Source organism: Babylonia areolata, chromosome 23, assembly GCF_041734735.1.
Source record: "Babylonia areolata isolate BAREFJ2019XMU chromosome 23, ASM4173473v1, whole genome shotgun sequence".
NCBI classification, from domain to species: domain Eukaryota; kingdom Metazoa; phylum Mollusca; class Gastropoda; order Neogastropoda; family Buccinidae; genus Babylonia; species Babylonia areolata.
In genome coordinates, this window is record NC_134898.1 from 13,202,519 (window position 1) to 13,222,100 (window position 19,582).

Here is a 19,582-nt window from a genome sequence, read left to right on the forward strand (position 1 = left end):
AAAAACATCGGGCAAAACATCCAGCAAGTATACTCCAAAGTGACCAGTGAGATATTCAAACTGGGTGCTACTAGAGAGTGGTTCTACCACAATTTAAGTGGAGTCCGCCACGGCTGCCTTTCGTTCACAACGACGTTAAAAAAAAAAAATCCCAGAATGCATCATGACTGACGCGCTTGAAGATCATGTCAGCACAGTCAGAATTGGAAGAAGAACCATCACGAACGTTCGATTCAAAGATGACACCGACGGCTCGGCAAGTTGTGAGCAAGAACTCGCCCAGCTTGTTGATAAATACTGGATGAAACACAGGTATGGCATGGAAATCAGCGCCTAAAAGACAAAGTTGATGGCCAACCAACTACCACCATCACTGCTGACATAACTGTCCAGGAACAGAAACAAGGAACTGAGATCCATTATCAGCAATGAAGGATCCAAACCAGAAATCATCTCAAGGGAAGCAAAGACAACATCAGCATCGTCCAGACTGAAACCTATATGGAAGGACAGCAACACCTCTATGGAACAAGATCATACTCCTGCGTGCACTTGTATATTCCATCTTCCAGTATGCATGTGAGACATGGACTCACACGGAGAGATCTGGATAGAAGAATTCAAGCCATGGAAATGAGGTGTTATCGCAAGATACTAAACATCGGATACACTGATCACATCACCAATGAACAAGTGCGCCAGACCATCAAGCAGCACGCTGGACCTTATGAAGATCTGCTGAGATCGGTTAAGATACAGAACGCTATACTGTTATGGCTACGTAACCAGATCTAATGGTCTCGCTAAAACAATCCTCCAGGGAACTGTCGTGGGAGTGAGATTCAAGATTCAAGATTCAAAAACTTTATTACTCAAGGATAAAGATTTTAGGCATCGCCCAGTCTTCCAATCTGTCCTTGTGACAACAATAACAATAACAACATTAACGATAACGACAAAAAATTAATAATTTTGTTAACACTGCTACATCCACTGCTACTACAACGAAGAATGATCACCACCATCATCGAAGGAGGAGACAGAAAAAACGATGGACTGACAATAATTTTGCGGAATGAACATGGAAAAACATTTGAGAGACCCAAGCTTTGATTCACAACCAAAAAACCTGGAGGAATCTCGGGAAGAGTTTTTTTGTGCGGCGCCCCAATAACTCGTCATAAAGGCGGAGGAGGAGGAGCAGGAGAAAACTAAGAAGAAGAATGCTTAAATTAGTTAAAATGCCAGTTCATGTTACTCTCAATTCATGTAACTAAAACAACATTTTCTGAACACGCTTTTTAACTACAGTCGCTATGTTTTGCCCCCGATATCATTGTCCTGAAAGGTAAACCAGACCCTTGAAACAGACACAAAGACCCACCATCTGGACCATTGTAGCTGTTTGAAAAAAAACAAGACTGCTTGTGATGGATGATGTCATTAACGCCCATTACCAGCTCTTCACAGCGCCTGGCGCGCTGACTGGTAACGTCCTTGTGAACCAGCCGTAATTGCTGCGCTTGTCTATGTCTTCCGCTTAAAGTACACCGCCGCATTGTCTGGTACGATAGCTTTTTTGTGTGTTGCTGTTTCTCTTTCTCCGCTTCTCTCCCTTCTTTTGCGTACAGTCTGTATTAACAAGATATTCCTTCTCTCTTTTTTTTTTAAGACAAAATAATTAGGCGCTTTTCGTTTTCTCCGCCTTCCATTCCTTTTTTCTCCATGCTAATCTACGACATATATAAATGCAGCGACGGCATTGTCATCCAAATAGATATACCCTTCTTCGTTCTTTTGAACAGAATTTCTTCTGCGCGATCTAAGAAAGAGACGGAAAGCAACAGGGGAAACAAGAACAAGTCTGAAAGACATTCAGACAAAGTCTTGACAGGTGAAAACGAAATCACAGAGCGACTGAGGAACTTGCAAACCCCATATCCACTCTTCTTCTCCTCCCTTTTTGAAGATCAATTATCTTTTAACGGTTTGTTTTCAGCAAGAAAAAAAAGCATGCTGAATCAGCATATCCACCGTCTCTGATCTGAATTCTTTGAACATATGACATATACAGCACTGTTATATAAAATAAAATTAAAATTAAAACAAAAAAACACACTCTAGTGAAAGAAAACGGTTCCGATGAGTCTGAACACACACATACACACACACACTCGAGGAGGAGGTAGAGCAGGAGGAGGACTGAGGGTATAAATACATTAAAAATAAAAAAAAATCATATAGATAGATATCGTGTGTGTGTGTGTGTGTGTGTGTGTGTGTGTGTGTGTGTGTGTGTGTGTGTGACAGAGAGAGATGGAGACAGAGACACAGAGAGAGACAGAAGCAAAGAAACAGACACAGACAATGACAAAGGAAGCGATACGAGAGAGAGAAGGGGGAGGACAGGGGGGGGGGGGGGTTCAGGTGTATGTGAAATTAAAAGGCAGCAGGATCAGCCATATCTTCTAGAAGTAGGAGCAACAGGATCAGCCATATCTTCTAGAAGTGGAACCGTGTAACGATCGCTACAAAGCCAGACTGATTAGTTCCTGACATTAATGCAGATGAGAGGAAACAGGTGAGTTGACTTTATGATGCTGCTGCGGGTGGCAGGTCTACCTTGGAGGTTTCTGCACTCTCCTTGTCGATCGAATCTATTCGCTGTACGTAAAACTCATTTCTGAGTACCGGGCACCTCAGAAAACGCACTTCGGACATATGTATTTTGGCACGGCTGCCTGGATCAATTTCTGGGCAAAACAGTTGTACACGCGAAAGCTGACTCATACAAACTAGCGAACGTAGGATTCGCAGCCCATGAAGAACACTTTAGTAGCAGATTTTGGATAAAAAGTCGATGCTTCTTTTTTTTTTTTAAAAAAAGGCCATGGTCATTTGAAAAAGAAAAAGAAAAGTAAAATAAAGAGAGAGTGTTAACGAACTGTTTGGCATATGAAGTGATATAAACGGATGGTAAAAGTATCAATCTCTATAATGTGATACACACACACACACATACACACATAATATATATATATACCTCTCTCTCTCTCTCTCTCTCTCTCTCTCTCTATATATATATATATATATATATGTATGTATGTATGTACACACACATATATATATATAACACAAGCTTGAAACAGACAAACTGCTAACTGCTTTACAATGTGCTCGTTTAGAGAATATTTGCAGAGCATGCCCAGAGAAACTGGTGTCTAAAATACACAAGGGTAAAGGACTTTCGCTGATTTTCTTCTAATAATTCAATGCAGTGAGTACATTGTCCATTTTCAATTTTAAAAATGCGACCGAGAATATCAAATGTTGTCACTGACCACTTCTTATTACAGGACCATAGATAGGTGTTTTTTTCCCCAAGTCATGAAGTAAGAGTTTTATATGTTACACAGCCAGAGGGAAGTAAAAAGACTGAAAGAGCCTGTACCTGCGCAGTTATATGCTGTTTGGGGAAGTGCTGGCAGTGCAAGCGTGTTTCCACTTTAAAGCTTGATAAAAATAAGTGTTTTGATATTTACTATCTTGTTCGACTGACGCGGCTATCAACACCTACAAGCTGTTGTGAATGTGGATCAGTGCATATGCCGTTCTCAGGTGGGATGTCTGGCCATTTCCGCACAGCCATCAGCACATATATGTGTCGAAGTTTCTATTGTTTTCATCACGGCTAGTTTGTTTTGTACAGGTGTGCATTTCGTTTCCGCACTGCCCTCCTGCCATCCTCTGTGACCTTATATTTTGGGGTCCACGGTGGTATAACGAGCATTCCACATAACTCGTCATTTGGCGCTATGACAACGAAGTTATCAGTTTGCCAATAATGCGATAAAATGGGAGGTATGATATCTGAGCTGATTTTGGTTTTGACAAATTCTCTCTCTCACTCTCTCTGTGACGCGAATGAATGAATAAACATACATCCGTGTGTCTCCGACTAAAAATGCTTTACGTGTCATCGAACAGCTTCCTGTTTTTGTTTTGGTATGTGTGTAGGTGTATTGGGGAGGGGGAATAGAATAGGAGGAGAGTGAGAGACAAAAAATCAAACGGAGCTCACCGTTCGCGTCTGTGCGCGAGAGCGTTATGTGTATAGGTTCAATAATTTGTTCATCACATGCGCTACCATATTCATAGATGACCTATCTTCTATATGTACATGAATAAATCTCAACCAGTTTATATTTCTTTTCAGCGCATCCGTTCTCTCATTACACTGGCTCTACGACTGCGCTACTTCTTTACAGCTTTCTTCCTTACATCAGTAGACTCTGAACACATTCACCAACCCGCTTGCCAGAACCTGTTTGCTGGCAGGAAGGTATGCAAGCGGCCACAGGCCACACCACATACTGGAGCGTTCACCACTGCATCAGCATTAACCTCCACAACCCCGCACGTCAGTGCCAGTAATGAGAAACACGCACTGACTTGACACCTCGCTGGTCCACTTCCAGTACCCCTGACCGCGGCAAAGGAAACATGAAAGAGGAAAACAAAGAAAGCGTTCTCGGGATATGTTCCGCCAATAAAGTGTCAAAAGATATTGCTTGCCAACTGCAGTTGTTCTCTCTCTATATATTGTCCGTCCGTATCTTCCGTAGACAATTAAAAGTGTCTGATGCTGAGAATGCGTCAACACGTCTCTCAAGAGTTTTTTCTGAACAGGTTACGCTACTTTATGCCAGTTTCATGATGGCGAGTGTATTTAGGTAAAATTATGTACAAGGACTTTTCCTCTCCAAGAACGATGCTATCGTGCTTCTGGAAAATTTTATCCAATCCAACCTTCACACCCCTTTCCTCAATCCTCCCCTCCTTCCTAGGATGCATGCGTGCGTGCGTGCATGTGTGTGTGTGTGTGTGTGTGTGTGTGTGTGTGTGTGTGTGAATAACTTCATGTGAACGCAGGCGTGCTAGCCTGTGTTTGTAAACCGGGTGTTCCTTCATTCAACGTGTGTACGTTTCACGTATCTAAATCTTTCAAAGACACTCGCCAAAAGTTATCAAAAATCTTGCAGGCACCTGCCACCAAGTCCCTCCCTAAGAATATTTCTTGAAAAACAACCCTCAACACACACACACACACACACACACAAACTGTTTACCAATCTTTCATGTTTTTTAGCTTCACGTTTGCACATGACATCGCATGCTCTGACTGATGCACTGGCAGAACAACTGTGTATGATGGCCACTTGGGCAGCCAGGAGGCACCTCGGCACACAATTATAACCAACGCCGTAGTTTCTTCCACACCAGTCGCTGGGGATGAAAAACAGGCATGGAGTACGGATGGACATGATCGTTATTTTGTTGGCTGGGTTCCAACACCCCTGACCACACAATGAGCACGGGTCGCACAGGAATTTACACACACACATATATATATGTATGTATGTATGTATACATGTATATATATATATATATATATATATATATGTGTGTGTGTGTGTGTGTGTGTGTGTGTGTTTATACAGCACCTACTTTTATCAGTTGTAATACGTTAACTGCAAAACATTTTAAAATTTTAAACGTTTTTTTAAAATGCAAAAATACCTATGGCATTATCTTCTCTTTCGACGACTTTGTATTCCTGCTGACTGAGAAAATTAATGAATGTGGGACAAACATGTACAGACCTCTTTAAAATTTTTATGACTGATTTAATAACAAGTACATCTGCAGAAAAAAAAACCCACCACATATGTATGGGTGACGCTGTATTGTGGCGACGCGCTCTCTCCGGTGAGAGCAACCTGAATTTCAAAAGGGAAATAATTATGATGCGATAAAGTAAAGTTACAGTAAGTAATACTAATAACGATAGTTTCAGGTTCTATAAACATATTTATAAACTAAACAGAACAATGTCTGATATACTGTTCAATGCACTAACACGAAACAAACATACGTTTTAGATGTTTTAGATGCACACACCAACCTATTTTCACTGGTTCTGTACCTGAAAGATTTTTTCAGTCTCCGTTCCGCCTTCGCACCGAAAATGCTCTGCTCATTTCCCTCAACGCTTTATTAACTGCCCGTAGCAGCCACCGCCAATATGTTTCCCCTCTTCACCCGGTTATGAACAGGGAAATGCACACCAACCGCTGTTCTTCAGGGATCCAAACTGTTGTGAAAATATCCTCCAGGATGCCGAAACATGTAATTTCAGCCAGACCTACCCCCGCAGATACAGTTAGTAGACTCCGCGTGGGATTAGATCCGGCTGTGGTATCTCATTTTGGCTAAAATCCATAACGGTTTTTGGAGACCCCTTCACTGTTGGTACTTTAGGGAGGTGGGTAAACAGGTTTGTACAAATGTGACTGGGATGTATGTTTATGCATGTAAGGTTTGCCGCACGTCCAAGCACACACTCACGCATATGCGCGCACATACACACAAACACATACAACATGATCGTACCCACTACACCACACTCACTTAGTTGCATGCATGTATATGTTAAGCAAGGATTTACTTCGCTCTCGCTCCAGGCTCTCTCTCTAATACAGACACAAATACACAAGACATACATCTTCGAGGGAAAGTGTATTGCAGCGAAGAGTTAAAGCAGAGGAACGGGCGAAGGGGGAAGACGTTTTAACGCCAGTGCGGACGGCAATGGTACTGTACGGCACCCACGCTCTGTCCAACCAGCACAACCACGGATAGGCTGCAGTGAGCCAGTGTCAAGTCCAAACGTTAGCGAAGCGTGATTATGTAAACCGAACACCTTACAGGTAACTTAGAATGTGAGGAACACTTCTGCCCCCATCCCGACCTACGGCTCCCCGCTGTACACTCCCTCACCACATAATCATCCTTCTTGCCGGTCCACCGCCCCCTCACCCCAGCCCTTATCTCTCTCCTCATCCCTCCAATCACCTAAGACCTTGCGCTGTAAATCAGTGGTGAATATCAAACAGTTAACCTCTCGACGATGGGCCGAGCAGAGGAAGAGTGGCGGTACTGACGATCTCTCTCTCTCTCTCACATACACAAACACGCACACACACAAAATGCATTTACCTATGCGCGCACGTGTATACACACATACACACACACACACACACACAGAGACGCATATACATACACGCACATATAAACGTATATACGAACGCACGCACACAGGTTGCCTACATAATGACATTGTCTATACATGCAAACACACACAAACACACACACACTCTCTCTCTCTCTCTCTCTCTCTCTCTAACACACACACACGCCCGTGTAAATAATCTCCTTGATTTTACTCAGTGAAGAGATAACCGTTATCTTCAATGAGGCGCTGGCACCGAAGATTGCCGGTCTTTGACAGACCAGGCCCGCTTTCGTAGTGATGGATAAGACACGAGAAAACTTTTTTTATGGCATCTTGAGATATAAGTCATACCTGCTGGCATTTGTGCCGTGTCTGCCTGCTTGCCACTCAACTCCCCACTCCCTTTTAAGTGACTCTCCTCCCGAAACACTTACCTTTTATGTCTCTCCCTTTTTCACGCACAGAGAGAGAGAGAGAGAGAGAGAGAGAGACAGAGACAGAGACAGACAGAGAGAGAGAGAGAGAGAGCATGTCAGTATCGGCGAAAAGCACTTGTCAGAGGGTGCTCATGCCCATCAACAATAACAACATTGCTGACTGTTTCCCAAGAGTACACCACCCTGAACTTATTTTCCTCCTTAATTCCCACTTTGAAAGACATTCGGATTCTGATTCATATGATTAATTCATGAATAGGCCTACGCACCTCAAGAGCAGGTAAATGAATTTCATACACAATATCAAACAAAATGAAAAATACAAACCAACCAAACATCAAAAAACACAATTAGAGAGAGAGAGAGAGAGAGAGAGAGAGAGAGAGAGACACTGAGACAGACAGACAGACAGAGAGAGACAGAGAATTGTCAATAGGCGTCTCACACTGAACGCAACGAAGAATGCAACATGGAGAGAGTGACTATCATGTCCAGAAAAATTCAAAACAATATTCAAGATTTTTCAGAAAGAAATATAACTGAATGGACCGGGCAGAAAATAAGAAAGAGACAGCAGAAGGTAAATGGAAAAGCCAGAAACACAGATATCGCTTTTTAACAAGACTTATCACCGATTTTAACATTTTTGCGGCACCGGCGTCCAACCCACCGCATGACACAACAGCAGTCTAACAGCTCGGTTTTTCACATAACTATACGAAACGTGCGTTCAACAACGATGCGCAAAGGATCAGGGTACGAGAAACGGTGGGGGAGGGAGCAGGATGAGGGAAGCAGTCTTTGCTGTAAACGTACAAACAAATCTAATTCTGCCTCTTCCCATCTCTGTGACTGACAGGCCCAACAGCCGAGTGGTTAAAGCGTTGGACTTTCTATCCGAGGGTACCGGGTTCGAATCCCGGACACGGCGCCTGGTGGGTCTTGGCGGAGATTTTTCCAATCTCCAAGGTCAACAGGTGTGCAGACTTGTTCGTGCCCGAACCTCCTTCGTGTGTATACGCATGATCAAATGCACAAGTTTAAGATCCCGTAATCCATGTCAGCGTTCGGTGGGTTGTGGAAACAAGGACATATCCGGCATGCACCCCCCTCCACCGAAAACGGAGCAAGACTGCCTACGTGGCGGGGGTAAAAAAGGTTACACACGTAAAAGCCCGTAGTTCGCGTAAATGAGTGAACGTGCAAGCCGCAGCCCACTCACGAAGAAGAAATCACTGTGACTGTCTTCGCCTCCACTACAGCACATCTCGCTCTCTACGATCAGCTTCCGCGTTCAAACACTCGATACTCGGGTGCAGCTCTTTGTCTCTGGACCTTACATTTGGAACTATCTCCCTCTTTCGCTTCGTCAGATTTATGCTTTCAGCTTTCTTTTTCAGGTCCGGCTTAAAACTTGCGTCTTTCCAAAACAACTCCTTCCTCCCCTACCTTCTGTCCACATATAGTTTCTCTTGCCTTCTACTGTGAAAATGCATTTATAATTTTTGTCTCCCATCCATTTCATTCAGAGTTACGTATGCGTGTGAATGATAATTGGTATGGAAGCACTTTGACTGGCCTCAGCACAAGATGCAGCGCAATACAGACAATTGATGTATAATCAGTAGACCCATTATTATCATAAACGAGGGTGGGAGTGGGGTTCATGGATGTAATTGGGGTCGGAGGTTCTGTGTAAGACGTTTGGGATCCGGAGAAGTAGGTGGTACGATCATTTAAGTAGAAACAATACCGCTAGGGGACACTAAAAAGTTACATGACCGGCCGTGTTCTCGAGAATCTCTTGCGGCCAGCTGCATGTTTTGTCAGTTTGTCGTAAAAGTCATCTCTGTCTAAAGAACTTACCATATAAAATGCCAAAGTCAAATAAACTGATGAAGAACAACAACTAATTACCATTATTAAAGCATAGGTAACAAACTGACGTGGTAACTATGATGTATAGTGGGCATGATCTCCTTTGAGAACCGATTCCACTTGCATGCCAGCAGAAGAATTATGGAAGCATTACAAACATCACGTGGGAGCGAAACCAGAAGCCGGAAAGACTGAACGGCTGATGTGCCTGTTTTCTTCCTGGTGTCAGCTGACGATGAAAAGGGGAGCCAGATTATAATATTTCACACACACACACACACACACACACATATATATATATATATATATATATATATATATATATACATACATACATACACACATACACACTGAGAGAGAGAGAGAGAGAGAGAGAGAGAGAGAGAGAGCAGACATACTGCAGCGAGAGTGTCAGAGAAACATCCCACAAAGTTCATAGAGAAAAGCAGGTAGTGCACACGGACTGAAGCACAGAAGCAGAAGACTCACATAGGAATAAGATACGGGCGGAGGGGGGGAGGGGACAAACTACGGGCGCGCGCACGCGCACGCACACACACACGCGCGCACACACACGGGGCAAAAACAAACAAAAACAAGCATGCGCACACACACACACACAATCACGCGGCGCAAGAATACACACACTCATTCACGTCACACAAGTCAGTTATACACGCATGCGGTGCGCGCACGCACACACACACACACACACACACACACACAAAGCCTCTGAGAGAGAGAGAGAGAGAGAGAGAGAGAGAGAGAGAGAGAGAGAGAGAGAGAGCATGCGCACACGCGCGCGTGGAAGAAAACTGACGAGACAGAGAGAGAGAGAAAAAAAAGAGAGTGAGAGAGTGAACGCGCGCGCGCGCGCGCGTCTGTGTGTGTGTGTGTGTGTGTGTGTGTGTGTGTGTGTGTGTGTGTTGGATAATGATCGTTTGCAACAGACATAATGACAGACAGATGGAAAGGTTAGATAGATGGATGCACACAGACTGAGGTAGAGAGACAGACAGACAGAAATGATATTCCGAAGACAACGTTGGAACTCAGCTGAAAGGAAAAAAAAAAAAGAAGGCCGTGTGGGTTGGCAAAATGACGAACAGCGACAATATTTAGGAAAATGCAAGGACTCGGAAACAGAAATGAGAAATCCTGCACCATCAACCAAATTAGTTTCAGCAATAACATGAAACCAACAACAGTGATTTTGTTTCTTTTTTTTTTCTTACTGTATTCCGATGTGTTTCCATTCACTGAAAAGCCGGCCAACTCCAATGGGAATCTGGTGAACACCGAATCCGTAATCGTTCGTCCGAACTTCTCTAACAGTTCACCACATGAGCACATGAAAATGACGATGGCATGCAAAAACCGATAATCGACCACACAGTACAAAAAAACGAAACTTATTTTTAAGGTCCCAGTCATGTGCATACTCGCTCATTCATTGGGATCACAAGCGGGGCAAATCTGGCACCAACTGACGACGACTTGAAATTCTGTGAATCTTATTCCCCCCCCCCCCCTCTCTCTAAAAATAATAATAATAATAAATAAATAAAGTCTTCTGAATGAACGCCTCCTTCTGTCATGTGAATAATGTGTTATGGATCAGAACACGGCACATCCGTACTCCAACGCTCCTTAATCTTTTCTTTCCAAAGACACAAATCACATTGTTCAACCAATACAACAACAACAACAAATAAAGTAGGTATACCTACTTCGATTTTCCACATTCACAAGAATACTGACTGAGCCTCCTCCCACAGGGACTTTCCTGGTGATAATCTTTCGAAACACACTCTTAGCTGTGTAATAATCCGGTGCCTGCACACGACTGCTCGCCTCACGAAACGTGAAAAGCATCTGCTGATTGCTACTTGTGAGGGGGTGGGGGTGGGCCACGGGTGAATCACACCGCTCTATCTCACTGTGGGTTGGGTGAGCTGCATCAGGACAAGCAGCCTGTCTGCTGCGAGCGACCCCAGTAGGCTACTAACAGTCCGTCCCCCTTTGCTTGTATTGACTTCACCTTTACTTGAGCGCCACCGTGGAGGAATCTGGAAAAATGCACTGCTGTGCTCCTTCCTTCTCTCTCTCGCTCCCTCCCCACCTTCAATTGCACAGCATAACAAGGTGCTACTGTCGGGGCGCGTTAGGCTACTGAAGCGGGGAGGGGAAGGAGATTGTGTTACTTGATACGAAGCTTCCCATCCGTGTCTTTGTTTAGTTCAAGGTCCGCGCGTGTTCAGTGCGACTCTTTCTCTGTGTGTGTGTGTGTGTGTGTGTGTGTGTGTGTGTGTGTGTGTGTGTGTGTGTTTGTATATGTGTATTTTTGTGCGCGCGCGCTTGTGTATATCAGTGTGTGTTTGCGCCCGTTCGAGAGTGTGTGCGTGTGCGCCCGCGTGTCTGTCAATCAGTGCACACGCCGGCGTCCATGTGCGTGAGAGAAACTGAAACTAGGAGAATGAAACATTTTGTGACTTGGGGTTTCTTTGACTGTTTGAAATAGCAGAAATTCATGGCATGGCATGAGTCAGGGTTTTTCTGGATTGTTAACACTGATCTTTTATCTTTTCTATCTGTGGTTGTTCTTGATACGTTATCACTAGATAATGTCCGCCCTAAACAGAGTCACCCTCCTTCCTCACAACGAAGAACTGATGATGGTGGATGCTGCGTTTCAGTTCACTGCTCATCTCCAATATCCGAAATAACCGGCCCAAACTTCGTCTACGCCATCTGATCAAAAGCTAAAAAACTTAAAGTGGACTTGATGGGTGACTTGTTCACTTGTTTGCTTTGCCCCACCAGCAAGTAGGATTTATGGTTTCAAATTAACACCCTCTTCACTTTAAACGATGTGACCGACATAGATAACCGCTCTCCACTCCCAACCTACTCAGAAAATAAATGTAGTTCGAGGGACAGGACAACTGTCAACACTGACACTATCACAATGACAGTGTATTTAGACATGCGTAATGTGAAGGGTATGCAAGACTGCGCAGAACACCGTGCTCAAATTCTAAGCGTGGCGTTGCAGTGAGTCGGAATCAAGTCACCCAACATTAAAAAAAAAAGGCATTTTCGCCTGGTTGTGTCAATGTACGGTGAGATAGGTCCCCTCCCCTCTCCACTTTCATGAAATAGTTATCCCAGTTGGAAATATCACCGCAACGAGCTAGATGTCGAAGTTAAACATGACTCTGAATGACTTACTAACGCCATGCAAGTTTCATGAAGCGAGACCACCGCGTTTCGATCTCACAACCTTACGCGGCCACTGTAAACTGCTGGTAACACCCAACTGGCAGCTAAAAAATGTCTATCATAGCACCGTGTTTCCGTCGCACACAGTGGCTCACCAGTACTCCCCCAAAGTAAACCCAATGCATATCATCAGTCGGGTATTTCTTCAATATATACATTTGCATAAACGCTGTTTGCTAATATTCGTGCTCAGGAATGTATCGCTAACCTATGGCGTCTGTTTGTTTTTCTTTACTATTAAATCAATAAGAAACCGTACTTTTCAAATGTCAATAAATATACAGATTAAAACGATGTGAACATTTCCAACATAATCGAACTGGCCTATCTCCCAAGCGAGAAGTTAAATCAGCGAAGAAAAAATGAGGGATAGGAGTGAGATACATGGGAAATAAAGTTTCCCACTTTGGCGTGTTAAGAGAATCGATCAGTGCGATGTTATCGCAGACAATATAGAGAAGGGGGGGGGGGGGGGGTTGAGTGTGGTACATGTGTGGGGAGTGATGGCCTAGACGTAACGCGTCCGCCTAGGAAGCAAGAGAATCTGAGCGCGCTGGTTCGAATCACGGCTCAGCCGCCGATATTTTCTCCCCCTCCACTAGACCTTGAGTGGTGGTCTGGACGCTAGTCATTCGGATGAGACGATAAACCGAGGTCCCGTGTGCAGCATGCACTTAGCGCACGTAAACGAACCCATGGCAACAAAGGGGTTGTTCCTGCCAAATTCTGTAGAAAAATCCACATCGATAGGAAAAACAAATAATACTGCACGCAGGAAAAAATACTAAAAAATGGAAGGCGCTGTAGTGTAGCGATGCGCTCTCCCTGGGAGAGCAGCCCGAATTTCACACAGAGAAATCTATTGTGATAAAAAGAAGAGAAAAAAAAAGCACAAATACAAATAAGATGGAGGAGAAATAAATCAGGCATGAAGGACTATACTGATCTGTCAATCGACCCCTATGGCTTTCTCCTTTATCTGATCATCTTCTGGGTCAGTCTTTTGACTGTTTTCCGTTGACATGCAACGAATATAGTCAGTTTTCACGATCCCTCCTCTCCCTCTCTCTCTCCAAGAAAATAATCATTTTGTGCCTACACTGAATCCCATATCAGTTATGCTTCAACTATTTGGTATTCAGCTAGCGACGTTTTAAAACCGGAACTGAGCTTGCATGGGCGTGCCATAAAATCAATTCTTCTATCATCATCTTTATCCGTATCTGATTACAAACAGTTAAATATTCACCCACTTCAATCGAAGCTTAACAAGGTACTTCCTATGTTTAAAATTATGTCTGGCACTGCTCCTCTTTAAGAAGCCAATTCGTAACGAACCCAATCCGCCATACGCAGTCTCATTTATTCAGGAGGATGCTTGTGGAATGTAGTGTTAAAAACTATCAAAATTCACGGGGAAACAATCTGCCTGCAGTCAGGAAAATCACTCGCAAACATAATAATCATGAAGAACTTAAAACGCAACTCATTTTATAATACTGTTGATGACTGTAATTCATTCTCAATATTGGTTCTGACATTACTGATTGTTGAAATGTGCCTCTCTCTCTCCCTCTTCCATGTTACCCTCATTTTCTTCTTTATTAATTTTTGTCATGTCATCTTTTTGTATGTATTTAAGCATTTGACTCTCCTCTCTTCTCTGTATCTTTCTTCCATTCTCCCTCACGCCCCATTACTACTCTCTGTATTCCTTTTCCTTCTTTTATTTACTTAAGATTTTCTTGATTTCTTTTTACCCCAGGGCTTGGTGGAAAAAAACATTCTTGTTATATATGCTTATCTCTAGACGCTGGAAATATAAAATTTCGTTCGTTCGTTCGTTCGTTCACGCGTTCTGTGTGCGTGTGTGTGTGTGTGTGTGTGTGTGTGTGTGTGTGTGTGTGTGTGAGAGAGAGAGAGAGAGAGAGAGAGAGAGAGAGAGAGAGAGAGAGAGAGCGAGTTTACCCATTAAAAGGAACAAATCAAATCAACAGATAATTTGAACACTGGGTAAGCAGACCGACTTTGGGCTTCTAAACACTGTGTCACTGTTCTATTCGTATCGTCGATTTTGCATTGCAACAACAGATAACTGACTCCTGCAAAGCACAATCGTATTTATCTGTTTAATCGCCGAGAAATCAATGAGTAATGGCTACTAAGAAATCACACGCGTACCGACCGCTTGTGAATACAGCTACAGGAATCGACTGGCACGCTAATTTCTTTCGTCACCAAAATCAATAAGTCCCGTTGTCTAGTCAAACGGCAGACAGTGCTATCGATGAACAAAATACACGACACTGTGCGTTGCTGGCTTATCAACCACACACATATTATGCTCGCCTACAGCCTTGTATCTCAAGCAAACAAACTCATAAAGGAAAATATGCACGAAGTATACAATATGGCACGATAAAATACAGTGCAACACAATACAATGCAACGGTCGCATGATGCAGTCTTTTTCTTCTTCTTTTTTTAATGAGAGAAAATGAAAACTCTCCTTCGAGCCTGTTCCATTAATCATCATGGCTATGAAGTCCATCTCAAAATCATTTTAGTTAGCACAAACGAGTGAAAAAAGTTCATTTGAAAGGCTTGATTATGAGATGGGCGTGGCGTTGAAAGCTATCAACAATTATTCATCCGGGAACAGATTCTTCATACGGTTGTTATTTCTTTTCTTGTGTTTGGCAGAATTAAGTTGTTGTTTTTTCCAGAAAAGAAATGAAATGTTTTCATTACAAACTGTGGAACAGATGTGCATTTTGTCAAGTTACAATGCAGCAGTGTTTCGATTTTGATTTTTATGGTCTGAAAGTGAAACAAGAAGCAAATTTACTGAAAATGGCAGAAGCAAGTTTTGAGACATTTTTTTTCCAAACGCTTATACAGATTTGCCAATAGTACCGCTCCTTTTGATGAAAAGTAGAAAGAAAAAAATTGCACTGTGTGGTGTCGACAAATCCTATAACTGACACGACCAAACAAAAAACAGACGAAATAACTGTATTGTTGTATGGTGATCAGTGCCTGGTTAATGAAACAAAATCCTCATTTAATCCGAACGTTTCGGAGGAAATGGCCATGCATGAAAACGGGTAAAAAAAGGGAAAAGTCTTTTCGGGTGAAACTGCCTTAGACCCAAACAGAAAATCCCCTTTCAAAGAAACTGACCAACAGCCTGACTCCACCGACTGTGAACAAAACTAGTGGTCCTTGCAAAAAATGACGGTCTGTGTAAGAAGTGGTGGTCTGTGTCATGGTGCGGGTGATAAACACGAAAAATCCATTACCTGTCCATCCGATGACTCGTTAGGGGCGTCCAGTGGGTCAGATTCGTGTATCTCAGCGTTGCTGAAACACACACAGCAGTCCAGATTAGGATCCAGTCGCAAGTCACTGGAGCAGACTGTTGAAATACGTAAAAAATGCCAGGGTCATAAACTTTTCAGACACTGCATTTATTTTCCGTTCCTGTTTTTCCAGAGAGTATATATTAATTTATTGTTGTCTCCATTGATGCCGAAACAATATAAAATAAGGAAAAAAATATATGTTGACAGAGAATCGATGAGTGGGGTCGGTAGAGGGAAACTGGGTGGAGGGGGTGGGGGGGCACTACATATGATGCATTTAATATTTAAGACTACCAATTGGATAGGCTTTTTTGTGAGAGACATTATATGCATGTTACTTTAATATAATCATGTGAATTTCGATCCCTTCCCTTTATACAAAAATAAACGAATTTGCTTCAGGTTCCTCAAGATCGCCTCATGACATTTAGTTGACTGGATCAATTTCATCACAGGCTACATGACACCCGTACCAAGCTATGGGTCAAACGCAAAAGTAAACAAAGTACATAAACAATTTGGGGGGAAAAAAAGAACAGAAAGGAAGTAGCTCAGTTGACCCCTTGGCCCCTTATATTAACCAGCGTGCAGACATTGTCTTTTGACCAACGCAGTGCGGATCAATGCTGAAGTGTTTCTCTCATGTTACTCTGTGTGCGTACATGCGTGTCCACCACAGTATAAAGACCTTTCAGTAACGATTACTACAGATTAATGACGTACATTCCGAAACTGTTCCGCAGTTCTGAGTTACTGTTCAAGGTCAAGCAGCTAATATCTGTCATTGTGGAAAACAATGAGGGGAAGGACAAAGAGGGACTGTGATATTCCAATGCAGGTGAGCGAACTTATGAAAGAATTAAATAGGTGTGGTGGTCGTGGTGGTCGTGGGATATTCGCACGATTCGGACTTTAAACTGAAACAAATGAAGTATTTTGTCCATGTCACATTTGATAGATATTTTGATCTAGCAATCTGCATAACTTAGATATTTAAACTTCAACCTCTGCACTAATCATTATTTCCTCTGAACAACCAAACAGCTGTGTCCCTTCGAACTTTCTGTTCGCTGTAAGTCCTTATCAATGAAAACTGGGTCAGCCCTAAAAACGCCTCAGACCTTGAAGACGTCACCAGTGGTCAGTGTCGCCGATGCATTACTTTGAGTTTGGATGGTTTCGAAGCTGTGGTCGTTCATACTGTTGAATGAGACAGACAAGGTGAACCCAGTTCACTTGTAAGAAACACGTGCACGCTGCTCTGACTGCACCAGTGCTGGCAAATTAACAGTACAGTGTTGGGTGGCGGTGGCCTTCTAGTGAGGAGGCAGGCTGGAAAGGCAGAAAATAACCAGCCCCGTGCAGGTCGTTTCCTTCAACCCATGCCCCAAGTCTCCGTTTTTATGACTGGCAGACAGATAGTCTCCCGCTGTCCGCCAGTCAGGGAGCATTCAGCCACCAGTTCGTTATCTTTTTTCTTTCCTTTTTCCCCCTTCTCCTCAGACCTGGACAAGAATGATGCGATGGCAGAGATGTTACTACTGCCTTGACCTTCGGTTCCACTATTATGTGCCTAGAACCTTGGCTGCGCCTAATGGGTTGAATCACATACTGAGCCCCTTATTGAAAAGTAAAAAAATCTAAAGGAGGGAGTGGACATGTTTCCCTGTTTCCCTGATATGCCTCATGTGTTTGCTATACAATACACATGAGTGGTGATGGCTTTCGAGTGAGGCGGCAGGCAGGCAAGCCAGAAAGTAGCCAGCCACCTGCGGGTTGTTTCCTTCAGCCCATGCCCACATGATCACAATGCACGCAAATAAACAAACACATTTATCAATTAACTAATTTACTGATTTCTAACTAATTGATTATTTAGTTAATTAAAACAATTTTCAAAATTGTACCTTTGTTCCATGGGTTATGAAACCAATAACATTCCAAAGTTTCCATAAAAATGAAGAAGAAGTACGGCTGCTAAAACGGATGATAAAAACGGGCTTACACGGAAAAGCCTATCTGCAGAAAGTGATGAGTGGCACATGGAGTTGCAACTACTAACGCCGAATAAGAAGACCTTGGTATGCGCAGCTGTTGGCGAAATGAAACCCGTTTAGTGCCTGGGACAGAGGATGCCAATTTTTGCGGGTGTACTTTTTCTGCCTGCTGTTATGATGTTTGTGTGCACTGTGGGGGTTTTCTGTCCACTTCATTGTTTCTGCCTGTTGCATCTTTCACTTTGTTTCTCTCTTTCTTCCCTTCAATCTCTCTTCCTGTCTCTCTCCTCTACCTCTCCAACCTCTCTACCTGAATGCGTGCGTCCATGTATATATATATATATATATATATATATGTGTGTGTGTGTGTGTGTGTGTGTGTGTGTGCGTGTGCGTGTGTGCGTGCGCGTGTGTGTGTGTTGGTACTCGGATTGTAAATTTTCGGGCACAGAATGTACAAAAACATCAAGCTTGATCAATGTGCACTTAAAGGCCTTATCAGACGCCTCTGCAGTCACAGGAATCTGGGCTGGAGCTCATTCTCTCCGCCACAAGCTGTGAGCATCAGAAAGAATGTGCCTAATCAAAGTGATTGTGTCATTATGGCCAATTTGTTTTCCTCTTGAAGCTGGCGGAGGGCTAAGGGTTGCGCATTCAGGAAGTAAAAAATCTTTTGTTGCTGCAGTTCTCGTGTTAAGGCGATTGAATAACTGCTAACTGCCCTCGATAGGCACAGCGTAGTAAAAGCCTGTTACCAATCTTCGTTAACTCAGGCATGGTATAAAATGACTGTTCCTTTTCTTTAAATAGGCTCGCGTGCGCGTGTGTTTTTGACTTCAAATTGTTTTTTTGTGTATATTAAGCAATTTTATTGACCAAATCGATCTCTTATCTGTGTTCTTCCCCTAGAACCCACTCGCACTGTTAATCATTGCAGTCTTATCATTATGATTATTGTGATCATTGTCATTATTATTGTTATTGTTATTATTGTTGTTTTATTATCATTATTACTGTTACTGACGATGCTGGTACTGGTAGCAGTCGCACTGTGTGTAACTGATACGCGGCATGGAACGACATGCTTATGAACGACGCAATGTGGTGAGAACTGGAAAGACCGCGTGTTGCACGTACAGGTGCAAACCTCGTGCCTCTGTGTGAAAAGGAAGTGCGTCTGTGGGGTGCATTATTCTGCAAGTGAAGAAGGCACGCAGTTTATTTGCAAAAATAAAACTGGGTGGGGTAAAACTGCGGATACTGGCACACGCGTTTGGTGCTAATATTTCAAGTGGCGTCAGGCGGGAAAAGAGAGATATATTAGTTTTCGTCACTCACACACGCATATGGGCGCGTAAGCACACACACACACACACACACTATATATATATATAATGGGGTGGCAGGGTGGGCGGGGATCACGAGGAAACACTAAATCGGGAAGAGGGCGCGAAACTGCGGTCTCCGCAGTGGTTGGCGGGATGCTGTTTGTGGTGTCGGTAAACTGCTCAAGATGTGTCCTGTCTACGTTCAAAAACTGCTGTTACC

At 43.2% G+C, this 19,582-nt stretch overlaps 1 protein-coding gene across 2 annotated transcripts in view; it reads right to left on the minus strand.

The window, feature by feature from the left end:
- The window catches only part of LOC143298371 (uncharacterized), a 128,794-nt gene that overhangs the window by 102,551 nt on the left and 6,661 nt on the right, over positions 1-19,582 (minus strand). For both annotated transcript variants that reach the window (XM_076611274.1, XM_076611273.1), the window contains exon 4: positions 15,975-16,035. In XM_076611274.1, coding sequence (XP_076467389.1) covers positions 15,975-16,035 — 61 coding nt within the window. The remainder of the gene's footprint in view (positions 1-15,974; positions 16,036-19,582) is intronic.